We start from the raw sequence: 22,407 nt of genomic DNA on the forward strand, positions 1-22,407 counted from the left end.
ATGACTCACTTGTCAGTCGATAAGTAGCAAGTAAAGAGATCATGGGAAACAACGGCAAAAAAGTGCCAGTTTGTAAAAGGAAAACAAAACGTTTTGCCCTAATAATAGTAGAAACAGTGGTGTGGGATTCCCCAGCTTCCCGATTCATGTGTGATAGGAACTGATAATTGTAATTGTAACGAGCAGTGTGGATATTACTGGGTAAAAAAGGTCACACATAGACATTTAGGTGAAGCACATTACTAACAGATCTAAATAAACAAAAAGCCAATTTGTCCTGTGACTTGGCCTTATTAACCCATATTTACCCATATTACTTAGTCGTATCAGCTTTCTAACCTAATAGATAGTAGCATCAGTATATCTCTATAAACAAATCAATAACATTATTGGTGGGACAGACTAAGGTAAAATTTGTACTGATTAGATTGACATGTTTTTTTTTTGTTTTGTTTTAGAGAAAGCTATACATACTGGTGAACAAGCTAAACCAAAACATAAAATACACGTCAGGTAATTTTAATATTGCCTCTTTATTAAAGAAAATTTGATTTCTTTTCTGGCCTCTGGGTTATTTCACCACTTTGTTGATTCATACCCTAAAAACGTCAGGAACAAAAGATTAAAACTGCAAAAGCATAATATGACAAAGAACTGTTTAAAAAGGTTCACAGACTTTCTGGCATAATGAAGTCCTCCTGAGGTGTTGCCAAGTGGCAGGTAGAGGCCACCAATTAAAGACGCTTGGCCTTTCTCTGTGGCTCTCTCTTGCAGAACATGTAAAGGGAGAAAAGCTTTTCATGCCCCTGTACCTGTTTTTAGTTTTCATTGTATTTTTAGGAATCTTATGTGACACGAGGTAGTCCATCATTGTCAAGTGGTAGGAAAAAAATACATAGTTATGAACTTTTTTACAAACAAAAATATGAAAGTATTGACATGCATTTATAATAAACCCTCTTTACTCTGATACCTCTGAAAAAGATCTTGACAATATGGTTTTGGCCTATCACAAATTGCACTTTACACATATGTTAACCCCATTTGATCTCATCTGCCCTTTCCATGTTCAGACTATCACACACCAGCGTGTCAGAACTGTAGATATTACCAGTAGTGTTTGCATCTCCACTGAAGTCTTTCATTGAGGAGAAATGTTAAAAAAGCATGAGTAGCTTAGCTTTTTTGTCAACTCAGCTTCTTGTTGTCTGAATTATACCATCAGGACAGAGAGTTCACTCAATAAATTAGTCTAGTGGAGCTATAAAAGTCAATGGCTGAAACAAAAGAATCTGCTCCCTGCTCTTGAATCCTGCTTGTGCTTATCGACTAGGAGTTACCATTCAGAGCAACTTTGAATAGAGCCAACAGCAGAATGTCAAGATAAATACAAGCCAGCAATTGAACACTGCTTTCAGGCTCTTTCCTCTGTAAGACTCAGGTTTTGTTGCATCAAGGTTTTTCAGAGTAGCGAGTGACTTTCTGCATCTTGTTTGTGCAAGGTTTATTTCACCCCTTGCGAACAGGTTGTTTCACAGGTTTAAAAGGGTCTCTGTTTGCGCTGTAGCCAGCCTTAAAGCCCGTTTCATGTCTTTGTTTATCTGAGGAAGAGAAGCACTCTCAACTCTGGAGACTTGTTTGTCCTTCTCGGGCGCAAACGCTCGCAGTCGCTGATGTAGCTAGACTTCCTTTTTCTCTGTTCTCTGTTAAGACTTTCATTAATCTGTGTCTTTTTAACATTTGAAATATCTTTTTTATAGATCATCTCTAGATATATGCTTGTATTTTGATTTTAAATCCCAGGGCAGACATGTTTGTGGCCACCATGGCACGTAGCCCTGTGAAAAGGAACCGTTCGATATTATAAAGCAATTTGTATGTTAAAAAGGTGAACCCAGGTTGTTTGTATGTTTCTGTGCATGTGTGCTTCTGTGAATATTGACCGGTGGTGGATGTCTCGCTGACAGGGCAGGTACTCTGGCCATTGTGTCAGGCAGAGGAGGCTGCTTGCTTTCAATCCATTATTGACTAATCTCATTTGTTGAGAATCCTAATGTGGAATGATCCACAGAAACTGACTTCTCACCCTCAATGAGACACAGATCACATGTTCACAGATACGTGCAGACTTGCTTACAATCCCCTAAAAATGCATTTAAACCCCTTGAACCTTTTCACATGTTGTCTGGCTACAACCATAGATTTCAATGTACTTTATTTGGATTTTATATGATAAAATAACCTATAATTGTGAAGTTGAGGGGAAATGAAGTGTGTTTTTAAAGATGTTTATTTTGTGCTATCCATCTTCTATCAACTCTGACCACAATGAACCATCATCACCACCATGCTTTACTGTGGAAGTGGTGAGTGTATGGATTTAAATTTTCCACCACACAAGTTCAGTTTTGGTCTTAACTGACAAGAGCACCTCCTTCCATATGATTCTTGAGTCCCCCTACATGACACGTTGAACACTTTAAACAGGATTTATTTTAACAATGGCTTTCTTCTTGCCACTTTTCATAAAGGCCAGATTGGTGAAGCACATGACTAATATCTGTCTTACCAGACAGATTTTCCCACCTAGGCTGTGGACCTCTGCAGCTCCTCCAGAGTTACCATGGGTTTCCTGGCTGCTCCTCTGATTAATGCTCTCCTTGTCCGGCCTGTCAGTTTTATGTGCATGGCTATGTCTTGGTAGGTTTGCAGTTGTGTTAGATTCTATTTTGATATTATGGATTGAACAGTGCTCTCTGAGACATTTGAAGCTTGAGAAATTATTTTATAACCTAACCCGGCTTTAAGCTTCTCTGTAACGTTATCACTGACCCGTCTGTTCTGTTGCTAGGTCTTTAGGGTAATGTTTGTACTCTGATGTTCTCTAACTTACTGCTGAGGATTTCAAAGAACAGCTGTTTCTATACTTTTGTTAAATCACACATAGATTGGCTCTATTTACTAATTAAGTACAAGCAATTTGAGTTTTATTTAGGGGGCATCCAAGTAAAGGTGGCCGAATAGTACATTTTATCTGTATAAAAAGTTAAAAATGTTTATGTATTTTACAAATGAAATGTGCTTTTTGTTGGTCCTTCAAATAAAATCCCAGTAAAATATATTAAAGCATTTGTTTGGGTATGAATACTTTGGTAAAGCAATGTACATGCACCCAGACTGCTATAGAGAAAAGGAGTCTCTTTTAATTATAGACAGCAGTTTAGAAAGAAGTTTTTTATTGGCTTCAATTAATCATTTTAATGAAGTGACTGCCTATCTGTGCTTTCTGCTTGATTAGCTAATTATGTGTTCAGCACTTTTTAACTGGTGTCCTGACTCGTGTGAGTTCACGCCTTTGCCTTTGTCTTACGGGTGCACATGTAGTTGTATCACCGTGGCTGACATTTTTGCTCTGCTGCTCCTGGATCACGCTCACCTACACATCTGTGAAAACATCTATTTGCATATCAGCCCGCCGCTGACAGCCTAAACTTTGCGGTCATGGAAAAGGAGATGCAAAGTTGTGATTTGCACACAGCCTTTAATGATAGCAGCTTGGGCTAGATTTCCAGTCCATGGCAGGTGACTGGGGGTGGGGGGGAGTGGGCCCACACAGCTCGGCTCGGCAGCGTAACCCGCTGGAGAAACTCGGCCAACTGCTGAGAGAGATTCATAACCTGGCTGGCCTGTAATTGCTGATGGTTCAGCGCTTTTCAAGGGAAGAAACAGGAGGATACAGAATTTTTCAATTTTTTCACCTCTTGCAGCACTCATTTCCTGGACCCTTTTGATCCAGCAGGTTACATTTCTTTTCTATTTCCTTGTGCTGCTGCCCCCTAACACCTTCCCTCTCTGTCTGCTTGTGTGTTTATCTTTTAACTAGGCACAAATTTTAAGGAATCATAACCCTGAGGGAAAAATCATGGCTTCACTGTAGGTATGGACTGGTTATCAGAAACAAGGTATACAAAAAGTTATGGATATAAAAGCACTAACATATTCCCTGATGGCACTCCGAGGGAGTAGCAACCTTGTGAACAAAGGTCGGATTGATCTGAGTTTTCTCCAACTGTGTGGACCATAGTGTATCACAACACTGCACCTGCCTGTTGCTGCATACTGCCGGTCAGCCAGCTGAAAGAGGCATACATTTTCTGATTGAAAACTAATTTGCATCACTCTTCGCTCTATACACCCAGGTAAAACGCCAGTCACTCCGATGGTTTCTCTGCTCTCTCATTAAAAGGCTTTCAACCGTTGAAATTGTATGGTATATATAATTTTTAAAACATTGGTGTGCATTGATACTGTTAACCAGCCTGTGCCTAGTTAAGAGGCGTTAATAGAATCCAGAAACACTGGGAGCTTAGTACAGGTCAAAAACATAAAAAATATAATTTGTGCAAAAATATAGTAGTTTTTATTGTGGTTTTTTTTTTGTGATTTTCTGCTCTTTTGATGGTAGAAGTATGACAAGCTGATATTGGCTACTCCATCAGCTGGGATCTGCATGAGTAGCTAGCCTGCAGTCAGTTACTGTAGTTTTAAAACAGCATTACTTAACTCACTTACCAGTTATCTTGATAAGATTGATGAGTAGGACTCCCAGTTTCCAAACCTTGACTGTTTGTGTTAATTTGTTTTTTTTTTTTTGCAAGCAAGAGCAACATTTAGTAGGTTTCTTTTTTGCCAGCTGACCAGCGGCAGGAGAAAAGTTTGTTCACTTCATCTCTTTCTGTGGTGTGTTATTAGCAGTAAGTTAAACCCGGTGGTATGTCATGATAAAATTTTTTCATTATTTTTAAAATGTTTTAAAACCTCAGGATACCTTTTTACCGTAGTAACTGGACCTTCTTTTAGCCATCTCTTTTCCCCATAAGCTGTACAACAGATCTAAACTCATGCAGTTTTGTTTTTCAAGTCAAGTACTGATTAAAGATGTGCATCTAAACCGTTTTTCAACAACAGCAGGTTCTAGCTAAATTACACCTGTATACCACAGAGCCTGTATGAGGGTTGTTAAAAAACACCTTAAAATCCCATATGTTTTTAGTAAACTGAAAAAACCTGTACTCCCTCTTTCTTTTGTATCAACAGGAACAAAACGTTTGCTCGCCATTGATTAGGTTAATGAGATTCTGGATTGTAGAAACAGCTTCAGGTGCCCTTTAACAATGTGAAGTGATAAAAAGGTTTGGACCTATAATGGCCTACTTTAACAGACTGCAACATAAGAAATAATCTAACTGAGGTGCGGGAGCACTACAGATATAGAAAACACAGACACTGGCCAAAAAAAGAGTTTAAAATGTTATTTCTCCACACAGTCAGGTGAGTGTATGTGGTCATTTCATGTATTTCATGGATCCCTAACAGTCCAGAAAAGTTGGGTAAAAGTCTGACATTGAATTTACTTATTTTTCAAATATGGACAAATATGAAAAAAGAACGCAGACCTCTGCACTTGTTTTAATCTTAGTGGCCTGCTTTCAGAGGCAAGATAATTGTGCTTTAAATGAATAAAAACCATCTCAGTTCAGGCTGCACAACTAAAATTCTACACATCTAAAATCTTGTTTTTCTTGCTTCAGTCTCCTAGTGCAGAAATTGTGTGTGATTATTTTGCGTTTGCTTCGGATGACAGCTTAAGTCTTGAATGGGATAATTCATGTAAACTGCTTCCAATCCAAGCATTCAGTATTCATTTGATTCTATTTTTAGCCAGCTGTAAGATTATATAAAAATAAACTTACTGTTTCAGAAACATGTGATCTGCACCACTGAGACTGTACACAAGCTCCCTGATTTGCCTCTAGATTTCATTAATGCAGTGGCTTCACAAATAGAGCTGCAACATAAGCTTAGTAATGTACACTCAATAAAATAACTCTGGATTGAAGCAGATAGAAAGAAAGGCACCAAAATATTGATGCACAATGAGTACATTTTAGTGCTGATTGAGGACTGTGTTGAGTATTCCTCTCTCTCACACATTGGCATTCTTCACAAGTCAATGTGAGATTAGAAGCTTCCCAATTTATTTTCACAAAGGCAATGACAACACGGGTGTACATGATATCTGCCATAATAGAGCATGTCGAGCTGCACGGATTCAAGACTAGTCAGAGGAGAGGAGGTGGACGTCTGCATGTTGCATGGGATCCATCACATGCTTGTGTGTGTGTGTGTGTGTGTGTGTCCGCAGCTCCAAAAGGAAGATTTGTGACACAGATTTATAGCAGGCTCTGCTGCCTAACCTCTAAATCAGCCGTCCTCCCACACACATGACCCCACCCCCCAGTCCCACACTCATCTTTTTACATTCAGACACAGCCTGTCTGGTCACAGAGGGGGCGTGGTGGGACAACGCTGGTGAAAAGGAGGGTGAAAAAGGTCAGATCACTGCTGTCAAAAGCCTCCTCACTGGGGCTCAAGCGCCTGTCTGTCTGGTAATGTGTCGTCATCGACCAGTTAGGTAAATCCAGATCAAACAGACACAGGGTACAGCCCCTCGCTGCCCCTCTCCAAACTCTCTCCTCTTTTTAATTGAACACATTTGTGGAGCGAGAGACACCTCTCTGCAGGGACTGATGACTGTTAATATCAAATCACTTCTCTCCAAGCGTCGTCAAAGGAGCTGTGGATTTGGAAAATTGGATTTTTTATGAGATGTGTCAGAAAATACAAATTATACCTTTTCAGATCACGTTGTTCCTCTAAAGAAACCAGCTAGTAGAAAAATAACAAAGTTATGACAAAATACAAAACTTTTGCATAACATTCTCGTACATGAAATATGTATTACTCTGACAGGAAGAAGCTTAGCTTTACTTTACTTTGCAAAGAAAAGATCATATATCCCAAAGACATTTCTTAACTAATTCTAGCACAATTGAATGGCCAAACAATTCACTTCAGTTATATCTGTTTTGTGAATTCATTGGTTTAATTCAGAGCCTCCTTTTCAAACTTCTGATGCTTAATTTCCAACAGTGTAAGAAAGATTTTTTGGTTTTCTACAGAAAGTTGGATTTATCTAATCGCATCTTATTTAATAATCTTCTTGGAGGCATTTTCTGCTGTGGTCTACAGGTGCACTGAAGTTCTACATTTAGTTCACACATATTCAAACTTAATTAGTGTTCATATTTTATCGCCTGAACAATTCACAGTCCTAACATAAACTAGTTTTTGTTCATGTATCATATTTTTATGTAATTAATTAGAAAAAATAATTAAGTAATGAAGCTGTGACCAACAGCTGAGCCCAAAATTATTTATACCCCTGGCAGAATTCGGGGCTGTCATCTCTCAAAAGTTAATAAAACAATGTTAAATGAGTACTTTTGAAATATATATTTCATCTGTTTTTATATATTGATTTTAAAAAATGGCATTTAAAAAAATATTCATGCCTTTCTCAATTATGAACCTAATTTTTTTTACTTGCATTGCAGCAATCAAAACCTTATAATTGCAGATCAGCATTTGCATGTACTAATGGTTTTGAGTTTTTTAGGTTGAAAAGCCTCCTTGCCATCACCCAAATGTTCAGCTTTCTCCACAGATTCTCTATCAAATTCTAGTCAGGACTCTGGCTGGACTACTCCAAAACGTTAATATTACTTCCAGTCATAAGAAACATGTTGGCAACAATGTTAGATTATGTTGAACCTGCCAGGGGGTATGAATAACTGTAGCATATCGCTTTTGTCAATGTCAATGTCTAGCATTTACAACCTGGCCTTATTGAACTAATTTACATCCATTTAATTATCTCCTGTTCAATTTGCTGACATAATCTATATTTTAATTTAGCTAAATTTCCAATAAAGCAGCTCTAATTTATAGATTTTTCTGTTTTTGTTGTCAGAAAGCAACAGAGTTGGGACTTCTCATAGAAAGGCAGTTCAGTTAAAACTATGTTTATAATTGTGGTCACTTTCAACCCTAAACCTAACCCTTACCTGTATATACCTAAACCTGAACCTATGGTAAACTCAATTCATACCTTAGTCCTAAACCTAACCATTAACCCACATAGCCCATTTTTCCCTGTGTGGATCGGGCAAAGAGTACACCGATGTTGGTACTCCGTCAGGGGTTGATACACACAATGTTGTACTCTCACCGGCCACTTTATTAGGTACACCTTGCTAGTACCGGGTTGGACTCCCTTTTGCCTTCAGAACTGCCTTAATCCTTCATGGCATAGATTCAACAAGGTACTGGGAACATTTCTCAGAGAGTTTGGTCCATATTGACATGATAGCATCACGCAGATGCTGCAAATTTGTCAGTTGCACATCCATGATGCGAATCTCCCATTCCACCACATCCCAAAGGTGCTCTATTGGATTGAGATCTGGTGACTGTGGAGGCCATTTGAGTTCAGTGAACTCATTGTCATGTTCAAGAAACCAGTCTGAGTTGATTCGTGCTTTATGACATGGCGCGTTATCCTGCTGGAAGTAACCATCAGAAGATGGGTACACTGTGGTCATAAAGGGATGGACATGGTCAGCAACAATACTCTGGTAGGCCGTGGCGTTGACATGATGCTCAATTGGTACTAAGGGGCCCAAAGTGTGCCAAGAAAATATCCCCCACACCATTACACCACCAACCTCAACCGTTGATACAAGGCAGGATGGATCCATGCTTTCATGTTGTTGATGCCAAATTCTGACCCTACCATCCAAATGTTGCAGCAGAAATCGAGACTCATCAGACCAGGCAACGTTTTTCCAATCTTCTATTGTCCAATTTTGGTGAGCCTGTGTGAATTGTAGCCTCAGTTTCCTGTTCTTAGCTGACAGGAGTGGCATCCGGTGTGGTCTTCTGCTGCTGTAGCCCATCCACCTCAAGGTTCGACGTGTTGTGCATTCAGAGATGCTCTTCTGCATGACTTGGTTGTAACGAGTGGTTATTTGAGTTACTGTTGCCTTTCTATCGGCTCGAACCAGTCTGGCCATTCTCCTCTGACCTATCGCATCAACAAGGCATTTGCGCCCACAGAACTGCCGCTCACTGGATATTTTCTCTTTTTCGGACCATTCTCTGTGAACCCTAGAGATGGTAGTGCGTTAAAATCCCAGTAGATCAGCAGTTTTTGAAATACTCAGACCAGTCCGTCTGGCACCAACAACCATGCCATGTTTAAAGTCACTTAAATCACCTTTCTTCCCCATTCTGATGCTCGGTTTCAACTGCAGCAGATCGTCTTGACCATGTTTACATGCCTAAATGCATTGAGTTGCTGCCATGTGATTGGCTGATTAGAAATTTGCATTAACGAGCAGTTGGACAGGTGTACCTAATAAAGTGACCGGTGAGTGCATATACACGCACATACACAAAATACACACACAGACACAGAAGTCAACAAGCTCTTGAATTTCAGGTTAAATGTTGCTGCTTTTTTCTGCATAAAGATGCTAAACTTTGCCCCCCTCCCCCAAAACATAGCTTTTTATCTGCTATCCCTTAATCTCAATGTATAGTGAAGAATCAGTAGTCTGAAAATCCTGCCTGCCTCCTTGTAGCTGTCTCCTACTCTAAAAGTATGACTCCTTTAAAGTATAGAGTAAAATGTCTACGACTGCCGTGACAGACTTTTAGGAAAAGAACAATTTATGACACTTCTATTACATGGTTTTATTGCTCTGCAGCCACTTATTCTGGTACCTGTAAATGTTACTGACAAGTGGTAATATAACAAATAACATATCTAATAGGTGTAGTCAATCGCCTGTGCTTGCACTTCCCAACAGAGAAAAAGGGATGTTTCTGCAGGAGATGTTGGTAAGGTCACAATAAGGTCTGGCAGATTAATGGCGTGTCTTTACAGGCTTCCTGGGTGAAACAGAAAGCTCATGTTGCTGCTGTCCATCAGTGTCCGAGCAGATTGAGCTCATGCACTATTTAAAAACGTCTCACTCTCCCTGTTTCATTCCTCCTTTTCACTCAAAGTCACAAAAAGGCAGAGGGTCACAAATGAGACAAGGAGGTCCTCTGTCCCCTCTGGCAACACAGACAACCCATCATAGGCACACACACAGGAGAAAAACATAAACTTATCAACGCTACTCTTCAGCTCTAAACACTTGTAAGCAATTGAGCTTTCAAACATGCTCATGCCCTGTTCTCAGCCTTCTTTGAATTCCTTTCTATGTATCCTACAAGCTTGCCTGTCACCCCTTCCCCCATCGATATCAGTGTCTCTGTTTCTCTCCCAGACCTCATAATATCTCCTCTTGGGTAGCGTCTGCGAGTACCCGCGATTTCAAAGTTTTAGCTGGCCGGATTAAGGGTGGTATGTGGAAAATGAACAGCCACTCACAGGAGGGAGACATGAGTTAAATGCATAATAAACCTGGAGACAGGGAGGAATAGATGGAGGAGTTAGGAATGAAGGGGGTCTTATGCACTTGGCACCTATATCGCTCACTAAAAATGAAACTAAATTGATTCTCTGACATCTCTGCACTAACATTTAGAGTTTTACAACAGTGTTGCATAGGCATGATGCAAGCAGTGATGAGATATAGCTGCAGGTTTAGGCTTTAGCTCACCGGAATCATCATTATCTTGTTCTTCCTTGACGATTGCAGAGGAGAACCGTGGAGTCTTGAGTGGGTGAATGGCACAGCTGACTAAGAGAAACTGTTTTGCATTTGATGGTGCTCACGCAGAAATGTGGCTCATCTGTGCTGCTGCCTCCAATGCCCCAAGGGCAATACCCCTCCTTTCTGATGCTCTAAGCATGATGGGGGCAGGAAATTAAAGGGAGGAATTTCAAGACAAACAAGAGATGCAGATACTGCCATGCTGACTGGGAACTCTTCAAAGCAGGAAGAAGATCAAAGTTTTTGTTATTCCACTTATTTATATAAATTTCTCATTGAGACCAAAATCTCTTTTTTAAGAGATACCTGACCACAAAGTTAAAAAAACAGAAATTAAATGCATATCTTAAGATACACAAAAGCAATACAACTAATATTCAGGATAATCAAGTGCACTCCTTGTAAAAGTATACCTCTACTGATGTCCTACTGGGTGTGTTTTTTACACATAAACGCACAGATAAGCACCAAAGTAGAGATTTAAAAACCATCTAATGGAAATAAAGATAGGATGACATTTGATACATAATCACAAAACGTATTTATATAGAGAGTAGGATTGTAGCTATACTAAAACTTCAAACTCGATACAGATCCTAAAATAAATACTCAATACCTTTTTCAAAACCGTGGCAACATTGAAGCCATACAGTGAACTCTTTGAAGTGAGCCCCTTTTTTTAAAAGGGGGACTAGGGATGGTCATTCATCGTATTATTTATTATCGTGAAAGGTTCCTTATTATAAGCATTTCGTTTTTATTGTGACAACAGTAAATTCTAATTAAAGATGTTTGAAAATGCTCAAAACTGGCTACATTGTTGGAATTGTTATTTTTACTATATTCTCCACTGTTAGTTCTGTGAGAGCATCAATAAATATCAATAAATTCAAAGATTATTAAATGCACTTATTATTGGCAGTTCAGTGATAAAAATCACAATTCTTAATGCCACTCTCCTGAAGAAGCATATTTCAAAAAAGGTAGGCTTCTTAAGAGCGGTATTTGTGTTTATGCAGCTTTGACAGCAGTGACATGCAATCACAGCCATGCCGATGCCTCAAAAAGCCTGCAAAGATGTTGTAAATACTCGTCTATCATCACTGTTATCATTATCGCAATAAATATTTATAAAAAATATTGTGATAAAGTTTTAAGTTCATATCACCCACCCCTAACTGGGACAAAAGAGGACAAGGACGATCCAGCATTGTGGACACACATTGTTTGAGCTGACAGGCTTACAGGATTCAATAAATCATCACAAAGATTAATTATGTAAAAAGTAAAGAGCAGTGGTGCTGACATAGAGACTTGAGGAACTTATTTTAGATGCTGGGAGAAAGAGGAAAAGGACGGCCCAGTATTACACTGTATTTGAGATTACATATATTTTAAATAATAGTAAATTATAATATTATAATATAAAATATTATGACAAATATTATTAATATAGAGAGTAAACAGCAGCACTCATAGTGTGGAATCTTGAGGGGCTTCTGTAAACACCTGGAAAACGGTGGACATCTTGTCTTTAAGGTTCCAAGCAATAAAAGCATTTGCAAATTAGCCAATATAAAATAGTGGTCAACTATATCTGACTTTTTTGACAAATAAAGGATAAGAGCAGCATTGTATTTTGGGTAAAACAAACATAGCATTCATTTTATTATTCACCACTTAAACAAGAGCAGTTATTGTGCTGGGATGTTTTCTAAATTCTGAGTGATGCTTGGAAAGAATAAAATTTTTATCCAAAAGTTTATTTGGTTGTTCACTATTGAGCTTTTTGAAAGTTTTCTCTTGATGTGCTTTGATTTGCAGATATTACACATGAAAATCGGCCTCTGAGACTTGGTGAAACGTTACACTTGGTTAGAGAAGAGATACTGCTTGGGCCCCTCTATGATCCTGGCACTCCTGTTTTCTCCTTCTACAAAAAAAAGAAGGTAAGGGAGGGAGTGGGCTCTACCACCCCTCCCTCCTGCTTTTAACCACCGTGCTCCCTTTGCTTTTCTAATCATGCTGCAGATGTGCCTGATGGCTGAACAATCTGTGTACTGAATGTGGGGCTCTCGCAGGAATCTGGGAGGCTTGCTTATGTGAGCTGTCGTGAAAAAAAACTAAGAGGGCAAAGAAGGAAGGAAGGGAGGGAGGGAATTTGGGAGATTGAGAAAGACAGGGAAAACGGGAGAGATCAGTGAGCAGCGACCGTCGCAGCAGGGCTCCTTTAGATTATGTGCGGGTGAAGTGGCACGATTGCAAGCCCGCCCTCGTTCACGGTCGCCTCGGGATCTGCAGACCAAACCACATTAAATAAAAGAAATCCATCCCCAAGCCTGTTAGGGAGTCATGTGGGGAGGTGTGAGAGCGTGCACGTGCACTCGAGTGGCTGCATGTCCATATGTGTGTGAGGAAAAGGAAGGGGGAGGTGTGACGTGCAGGAGGCAGCTCATTTTATCCTCCATGCCAGCTCTGGATGGAGCCTGCCGGGGGATTATGGCACATTCTGCAAAGCAACAATGAAAGCGGCAGCGTTTCGTACATTTCCACCCTCTTTCTCCACCGCCCAACAAACACAGCTTTGTCCTTGCCTGGCCACTGACCAGGCGGACACCTGGAGTCCTAGAGGTGCCCTCTCCAAGCTAAGCACTGGGAGAAAAAAATGCATCTTCACAATGCTGACATAATTAAGGGGGGGGGGGTCTTAGCTGACAGTCGGAGGAAAACAGTAACATCTCAGAATCAAAACTCATTAAAAACATGAGTGATGAGATGCTTCCTTCTGCTTCTCCTCCTCCCTCATCTTTATCACCCCAGAGCAAGTGCTGCAAACAGCAGAACCCAAGTCAATGATGGCACAGATTACTCCTTTATTGCTAAATTCACCTGCAATACATGACTCACAGGGACACGATCACCTTGAGCAGCATGTCCGCTTAAGGTGTAGGAGAGTGATGCTGATTTCTTTGCTCAGGCCACCTTGCTCTGTTTTAATAGTGTCAGCAGGGCTTGGCTTAGTAGCTTTCAATCACTGTGGTGTGTGTGTGTGTGTGTGTGTGTGTGTGTGTGTGTGTGTGTGTGTGTGTGTGTGTGTGTGTCTGTGGTTGTAGGGGAGGTTTCGCACTGCTCTGCGGAGGTGTAACACCCTGCCTGTAGTGTTGTTGTAAAGCACATTAGGGGTGACTGAGGGTGTTGTTATGGTATCATGATGCAGGTCCAGCACTCAGGGGAAGGTGAGAAGATGTGTGAGTGTGTGTGAGAGTGTTGGTGGTCGGTATAATAGCCGACATGGCTTCCGGTCTCCATATTCACATCTTTATTTAGGCAATGGATACTCAATGTGGGGGGAAAAACCTGTAAACATGGAAGATTGTCTGCAAATGTGAAGTAAGCAAAATGTATCTAGAACAAAAATATGCCCAAAAGATCTGATTGGTACATCAAATGTTTCCTAGATTGACTCTGACAGTTGACCATCAGGTCAGATAATTTGAAACTGGAATTTTTACATTTCTGTTCCTGAAATGCATCAGAAAAAGGCATGTTTAGCTTTGAGTCGATTAAGATTCCAATAAAAGTAAAGGGTATGCTAACTGATGAGTAAATAGGGATCATCTTATAATTCCTCCTTTTTCTGCTTGAGTCAAAACTGCTACCTCTGTCGAGGATTAGTCAGAATATTTTTATATTTTTTTACAGTCAGTTTAATAGGTAAATTTAAACAAAGGGTGCACAAGTGAGTTTGTATATGTTACAGGGAGGGTTGTAATGAGAACTCTCGAAGGCGCCACAATATCTCCCAGGAAATAAAGTCTCAATCCAGTTGCTGTTAGTATTTGACTTCTTCTGTTGAAGTAAGTGTAATCTGCAGTTATGATCCCTAGATATAAAGGTGTGTGCTTCAACGTGACATCCTGTAAATGTGAGACTCTTAATCTGAAACAAGAAAGGCAATAGTTTTTGAGGTATTGTGTTTACAAAGTCTTATTAAAAACTGCTCAACAAGGGGGATTGTAAGGCAAATACGAAAACAACCCACCAACAGTGACCGGCCAGTGGTTAATTTTTTCAAGAATAAAACAGCTCTCACAATAAAATCATCAATAATAGCTTGACACTATTTGTGAAAAGAAAAATTGAGGATTCACAATTTTCCCCAAAATATTGTTCGGATCTTGTCTTGTGTCGTTTTTGTGAACCGGATACCATGTATTGTCTCGTCTAGTGAGTTTGGATGTTACAAATGTAGCTGTAGTCCTTAGGACGAAAAATGCGTTCAGCAGGTTAAACCTCAAAGAAAACCCTAAATCGGTGTCGTCCAGCAAAATCTGATCAGTGCATCTCTTTTTGTCAGGAAGAACAGTGGTCAAAATATGGATAAACATAAAAAGACATGAAAAACTTCAAAAAACTGTCCTTTTCCCAGAGTGTGGCTGGCCTCCAACAAGCCTGACTGTTTCAGTTCACAAGCCGTTTATGTGAATAAATTAAATCTGTTTACCACTTCCCTGCGCCTCAACAGCTCAGCGGAGAGGGTTTGTGATCCATTTGTTCTGCTGTGATGGCGGGATAAAGCTAATCATTGTCTACTCTGCTTTGCCTCTCAGTTTATCCCACAGAGCAGCGGCGCATAACTCCTCACATTAACAGGACGGTGACTCGCTTTGAAGATTCTGGAGGTTTGGGAGTCTTAAACAATGTTTTTATTCCAAACTGACATGTCAGCCCAGTTTTACTGTGCTGCAATGGGCTGTTTTGGCGTCACCGTCTCCCAGTCCCTGCCGTGCCTTAATATTGCCATTAAATTTAATTTGCGGCCACTTTCAAACCTTATGTAAGGGTCTCCTCGGGGTGCCGAGTGAAAACAAAGCTTTAAAGTAGTTGTATGGGGGAAGAAAAAACATTGTTTTACCCCAGAGGTGGCTTGAAAGCACGCCGAAAGAAGCCCATTTGAAGGGGGCAGGCCTCATCTGTCACCGGGCAATGGAGGAGTCAGCCATGCAGAAGCCCCCTGATTATAAAGAGATAATTTCATCCAATCCTCCAGTGGTGCTCCATCGTCTTGCCGCCTTACTCCACTGCCTTTCATATTTGTTCCCGGCCTGCATCTCCTCACCCGTTTCGTTTTATTGCAGCTCCCACTCAATACATATATTTTTGTTCCCGCTTGAATAGGGGAAGGAAAGTGGGTCTCCCTCCTTTTCCTCCCTCCCACTCCACTCTCCTACAAACACACACACCCACGCCATGTGTCTTTTGTTGTGCAGGAATCCAGAGCTCTCTACTTGTTGTGCAGTGCCTGCCGTGCAATTTGCAGTAAATTAAGCTCAAGTAAGGCACATAACAGCACCGACTTCCTCCTTGCGTGCTTACCAGCGGCAGACGGGATTCACAGGTAGTGGCACAGAGAAAATAAGGAATGATAACATCTGAAAAGAGCATGTAAATAGGCTGAGGTTTATAATTGCTTCTTGTTGTTATTATCTGCACTGCATCAGACGGTTAATCTTTAAATTGGCTCTCGTTAGTCACAAAAGATATGACAAAGGACTAGTGTTAATTAGAACAAGAAAATGTCTGGAAATTCAATTACTTCCCGACCCTCACATCATATTTTTCATATAATTATGAAGTTAAGAAGTAAACAAATCTAAATGTGTGGACACAGGCTTTACAGGGTGGCACAAATCAGAACTGTTGTTAAAATGTGCGATTAACTGAGAAAAAAACATGGAGGTGAATGGCACTCAAACCTTTGTTTCCTCTCATTTTAACTCCCTGCTGGAGGTAAGAGAGATGACACAGGGTGGGGGAGAGGAGAAGGAGGAGGAGGAGTAGGCAAAGAGTGGAGAGGAGAGTGCCGGAGAGAGCAGGTCGACTTGCTCATCAATAACCACAAGGTCAGACAGACAGTGCCGGGCTGAGTGGGCCCTGTTAGGAAGCAGCAGCTGAGGATTTGTAGAGCTTGTAAAGGCTTAAAGCAACACCGCTCCACCTTCTTTGTGCCACAGGCTGGGCCTTTGAAGGGCCAGGGAGACACCTGCTGGTTGTGGGGGGTGACAGCGGTTGCCATGCATCAGGCCCTCTGTCTTATGGTACTGAGTGGAAACAGAGAACTACAAACCTGAGGGATTGATGTAGAGAGTCAATAAATGTCTGATCTATAAGGCATTTCTCCAGGAGAACAACTACTAGATATATAATCAATTTTATTGAAAATTGTTTTATTACTTGATAAACTATGTTTGCAGCAACTCTAAATGGAAAAGCAGAAAAACACAAAAATATAATTTCCCACAGCATTCACAAAGTACATTTTATGATGTGATACTCCAAAAACATATACCGAAACAATATCACAGAACCTTCGTAATAACTCAACTCCTTAAGACATAGCTACTTTTGATACAAGACTGTTTTTAATTCATAAGAAAATACTTCCATAAACATGGCAACAAAATAATGCAACTTATAAAAAAAACTTACAAAATTTGTGTTTTTTTTTCCTTTTGATACTTGAATATGTTGTAATGTTGTAACCTTATTGGTGCATCACGTTTGTATTGTGCAGAATACATTTTTTATATGAAAGCACTAGTGAGACAGCAAATGGTATATTGAATCTGAAAAGTGTATCGTATCACACCATATTGTAATTCATCAGATTAACTGATATTGCATCGTATCTATTTGTACTGAAACATTTTAATATGTTGTCTCATATATTTCAGTTTAATCAATAGTATCATAAACTGCATCACATCGTGTAATATATTATCGCATGTTGTATCGTCTTGAATCATTGTGCCATGTCTTTTCATGTCCTATCAAACACTATAATTCATTGTATGTCCCATTTTGTATTGATTTCTTTCATGGAAGACAAAAATTAAATCAGGTTGGTAGGCTTGTAGTCTATCTGTTACAGTCATTTCAATAATTAAATTCCAAACAGTGTGCTAGACGTTATATCAACATCCCCCACTGCTCCACCCATCAGAAAGTCATTTAGTGTGTTAGTAGAGTGTGAGACTTCAGAAATGTGAGCAAACAGATACTTTTCATCTGCAAACACAGAGTTGGAGAACCGAAAAAAATTCTCAGATGTCTCTTTTTCTTTATGAGCTTTCTAATTTATGGAGAGGAAGGCACTCGTGTGCCCTTCTCTCCTCTCAAGTACAGGCATGAGCAGCTCCAATAGGTAGCATAAAAGCTCTTTAGCTGTCTAGTGGAGTAGATTACCGGCCCTGCCGTTAAATCCAGCTAGAGACCCCTAAGTGAGCATTATCAGTATGGTGCAGCATGCTGCCTCCTCTCTTTTTATTTTTCCCTCTCTCTCGCTCTCTCCGGTCATCTCACAGGTACTTTGTGCAGGGAAATTTCTCACTATGAGATTGGTAATGGAGAACGATGGTGAGGGGAGGGAGGAGTGTGGCAGATGAGATGGCCCTGCAGCAGCAGGAAGGAAAGACAGAGACACCAATAGATGGAACGGGGAAGGCGATGGAAGGAGACGCTCTTCACTTCTCATAAATGTGCCCATTAATTCACTAACCCTTCCGCTTTGAGATGCAGGTCACTCTGAGTTATAGCCGACAACCGTTTTGTAATATTTATTTGACACTGAACGCAGCATTAAATCAGTCTCCCAGAGGCAAAACTGATAACCTTCAGTGCAGCTTGTAATATTTTTTTTACTTTTGATAATCCTGTGTAGTATGTCAGATAACAACCCCATTGTTTGGCCTGCGTGAAAAATTATTCTCCTGGATGAAAATAAAGAGAATGGTTTCCATGAGCTCCAGCTTCAGAATCAATAGTTCGCTTTAAGGGTTGTTGGTTTTTTTTTTAAGGAACTCTGGGAGAGCGAGTACTAGAGGAGGAGAGGAGAAGATATGTAGAGCATGTCTGGGCCCAGCGAAAAGATAATTGTTAACCAAAGGTTACATAATGTCTAAGTAATGTAAACAGAGAGCCACATGCCAAGTTAATGTTCTCACAGGGCAGAAAGGAGGAGCTTTTCTGAGATAATGCTGACAGACTGTGAGGTTTGACGCATTATGTGTGTGTGTGTGTGTGTGTGTGTGTGTGCCTCCCTATCTCAGTTCATTTTCACCCAGAGGCGCTTTAAACGTGGCCAGACATCCTGCCTTAAGTCCAGTGTGTCGTTTCTAAAGGTGTGCGGGGCAACTGCCGGGGCTTGTTAAGGGTGTCACAGGAGCTGAGAGGGAATGTCATCCTTTGGGCTCTGTGAGGTGCTTGTCACCTGCCAAATCAATATTTCCCTGCTCAGCTCACAGCACACACACATACATATACGGAAAGAGAGAGAGGGAGGGAGAGCTGCAGTATCCTGGTGGTGATGTGATCAGCAGCTTCCCTTGGAGCTGAGCCTTAACACTTGTCTGTGTTTCTGTTACAGAGCTCTCCAGTTTAATGGCTGGCAGATAGAGGCCAGACGGGGACAATCAACATGAACTCGATTCCGTCGATGGACAGACACATTCAGCAGACCAATGATCGTCTGCAGTGTATCAAGCAGGTGAGGCAGGGGGGACGACACCAGTTCTCATTCTGCAGTCGGATTTAAACTGGCTTTTAGCAATAATGTTATATTAAAATCAAGACCAAAGACATACATACCCCTGGCAAATTACAGTGTTGAATTATTTTCATTCAGCCAAATAAGTTTGTAAAGGAGAAAGGCATTTCACAAAATGTTACAAAATGTAAAAGGTGTATCAGTTTTGAAATATATGTATATGTTTCTCACATCTTTTAAAAAAATAGCATGTCAAAAATTCAAGTCTCTGGCCAAGCCACTCCAAAACCTTAATATTACTTCCAGTCAGAAGGGATTAGAGAGTTTATTGTTTATTTTGAATATATATATATATATATATATATATATATATATATATATATATATATATATATATATATATATATACATATATATATATATATATATATATATATATATATATATATATATATATATATATATATATATATATATATATATATATATATATATATATATATATATATATATATATATACATATATATATATATACATAATAACATATAAATAATATATAATTTGTGATATATATATATATATATATATATATATATATTGTTTTGTTTTCCAAGCTACTACCTTAAAACAGGTTTTTAGCGGACAGGTTTCTGTTAAGCAACTGCTAAAGTGCTCAGTTTTACCCCTTTAGCATCTTAATTTATAGATTTACTCATCATATTTTAGTATTTTGCTAGATGAATGGGCCTACTGCCATTTAATACAGAGGTGGTTTTCACTGTAAGTGAAATGTAAATAATGTTCCAGATTTTGTTTCTAAAACGTCTGTATTAATCTCACACGTCTCAGGTTTCCCTTGAGATTAAGATTACACATAACGCCGTTAAAGTTGTGAAAATTCTGTATTCTCAATTTATTTTAGATGTGTTATTTCAACCTAAAAGTGACTTTTTTATTTTACAGAAGAAAGTGTGACTCAGGTTACTGAATAGGGTCAAAGAGCAAGAACTCCCACCCTTCTCCACCATTCCCTCCACCACAGCTGACTCTCAGCAAATCCTTTTGTTCCCACTTCTCCACAGTTTACTGCGGCATGAATCACCAGCAGAATTAAACAGACATAGTCGTGTAACCCCAGGCTGCGGGGGTTCTCCGTTTGATCCCTTCTTCTAAACTTACGGTACATTTTGTTTCCCTCCTCAGCGATGAGGTCCCTCAGAATGACACAACGTACTTAAACATGTCAGTGGCAAATCCTTTTATCCAACGGGGAGTTTGAGACAATGTGTTGCTTTGATGTTCTGAAGTAATAAGATGAAGAGAGGTAAACACTCCTGGTCCTCAGTTTGGTTACCTTCATCGCAGTAGGGAGTTAAATAATTCAATATCCACTCCTTTAGCTGTAATGAATGTGGAGAGGGTCTATTAAAGTGGGTTCACACAAGTACAAAAAGGGGTTTACTGGTGTCTAACAACAGTTTACACAGTTCAAATGTTTGGGGGTTAAATGTATTAACCCAACAGGACAAAAATTTAAACAAATACATCCCGATGTTAGCGCCTGAGGAGGCAGCACATGGGTAAACACACCAATTAGAGAGATCCATGGCACACGAGTAGGCCACCAGTCTATCTAATAAATGGTTAAAGCGTGGGGTCATTTCAAATCGACCAGTAAGAGCCAGCACCCTGCTAATAGAGGCGAGCTTTGTGCTGCAGACATTCAGGGTTTGGAAGGCTCGCATAATAAATACCATTTATGTCCTGCCAATTAGAGTAGCGGCGAGCCCATTCAGCTGGCCGTCTATTCTCCTCCCCGCGAACAAAGATGATCATCAGGGGAGATCAGAACAATTAACTTGGTATCTTCTCCCCCTCCGTCACTCCCCATTGTCCAATATCCAAGCTATTAAAATAATTAAGGAAATATTGTAAACCAATCCAGCTGTTTGCTTTAATTGAAACTGTAGTGCAGGCTAAACATGTTTGGGCATCTAAAAGAAATGCCCAGGAATACAAATGAAGCCTGGTCTATTGTTAAGTGTTGTTTCCTGGAAGATGCGACACGTGCATGTGACTGCTTCCAGCCAGAGTGGCGGACAGGGTAACAAATTGATTTTGTTGCTCAAATGATGAATTGCTGCTGAATGTGATGATAAATTGGAGGAAATTGGAATCCGGCAACGTGATTGAATCAGGGGGTTGGAAGTCAGATCAGAAAATCATTGCTGTGGTAATTCTTAAATTACTGTCCCATTGTAAAATCGCAATAATGGAATTTTAAACAATAACTCAGCCAAATACTATCTGATAAATCAATGGATCTTTTACTTAACAACCTGGAGCAGAATATTAGTTGTATTCCTTTTCTAGACATAAATGTGCTGCTTTTCTCTGGTAAGACAATGAAACACAAATGGGATGTTAGATTTGGCTTTGAGAGATATACAGTACCTTCGAAAGTATTCATACAAACACAAAATTCTTTGTATTTTATTGGGATTTTCTCTGATAGAACAACAGTGATTATGCACATAATTATGAAGTGGAAGGAAAATGACACAGGGTTTTCTAATTTTTTAACAAATACACATCTGAAAACTTGGGATGTACATTGTATTCATCATCCTAAAATCTGATACCGCTAAATAATATTCAGTAAACCAATTGCCTTAAGAAATCAGTACATAGTAAATAGTCCACCCCTGTGTCATATAGGTTCAGTTTACATCAGAGGTGTTCACAAGTCTTTTTTTATTATAGATTAGGTATTTGAAAACATGTTCAATTCAATTCTCAACTTTTTGCAGGGTAGGTCTAAATCAACTCTTAAATTTATTTGCCCCAAGTCAAGACTCTGGTCATTCCCCCAAGTCAAGTCTAAATCTTTAAGGGGCAAGTCTAAGTCAAACATCAAGTGTTTACTACGAAGTCCAAGTTGAGCCTCACATTTATATCTCAAGTCTCAGTTAAATCTCAAGTCCTTTATCCCAAGGCCTTGGCAAAACATTTGCCCCAAGTCCAGATCACGTTTTAAGTCTTTGAATGCCAAGACCAAGTCATATGTCAAGACTTTCATCCTAAGTTCAACCTGGCCACAGATATTCCCCTCTTTAAGGCCACAGCTAAAATGAACAGAATATGTCGACAAGAAAACAATTTGTCATGTGCTTTACCAATTTGTTCGAATGGACTAGTTAAAGTCTTGACCTAAATTTAAATGGGAATCAGT

The 22,407-nt window shown here is 39.7% G+C and overlaps 1 protein-coding gene across 5 annotated transcripts in view; it reads left to right on the forward strand.

Moving 5' to 3' along the window:
* The window catches only part of LOC124874967 (zinc finger MIZ domain-containing protein 1-like), a 149,605-nt gene that overhangs the window by 78,280 nt on the left and 48,918 nt on the right, over nucleotides 1-22,407 (forward strand). For 2 of the 5 annotated variants that reach the window (XM_047376682.1, XM_047376685.1), the window contains exons 3-4: nucleotides 12,453-12,577; nucleotides 19,054-19,173. In XM_047376682.1, coding sequence (XP_047232638.1) covers nucleotides 19,105-19,173 — 69 coding nt within the window. In that variant the 5' untranslated portion in view covers nucleotides 12,453-12,577; nucleotides 19,054-19,104. Of the gene's footprint in view, nucleotides 1-12,452; nucleotides 12,578-19,053; nucleotides 19,174-20,330; nucleotides 20,356-22,407 lie in introns of those variants that run through there. The other 3 variants (XM_047376683.1, XM_047376684.1, XM_047376686.1) reach the window with 2 other exon arrangements.

This window comes from Girardinichthys multiradiatus, chromosome 10 (genome assembly GCF_021462225.1).
Source record: "Girardinichthys multiradiatus isolate DD_20200921_A chromosome 10, DD_fGirMul_XY1, whole genome shotgun sequence".
NCBI lineage: Eukaryota > Metazoa > Chordata > Actinopteri > Cyprinodontiformes > Goodeidae > Girardinichthys > Girardinichthys multiradiatus.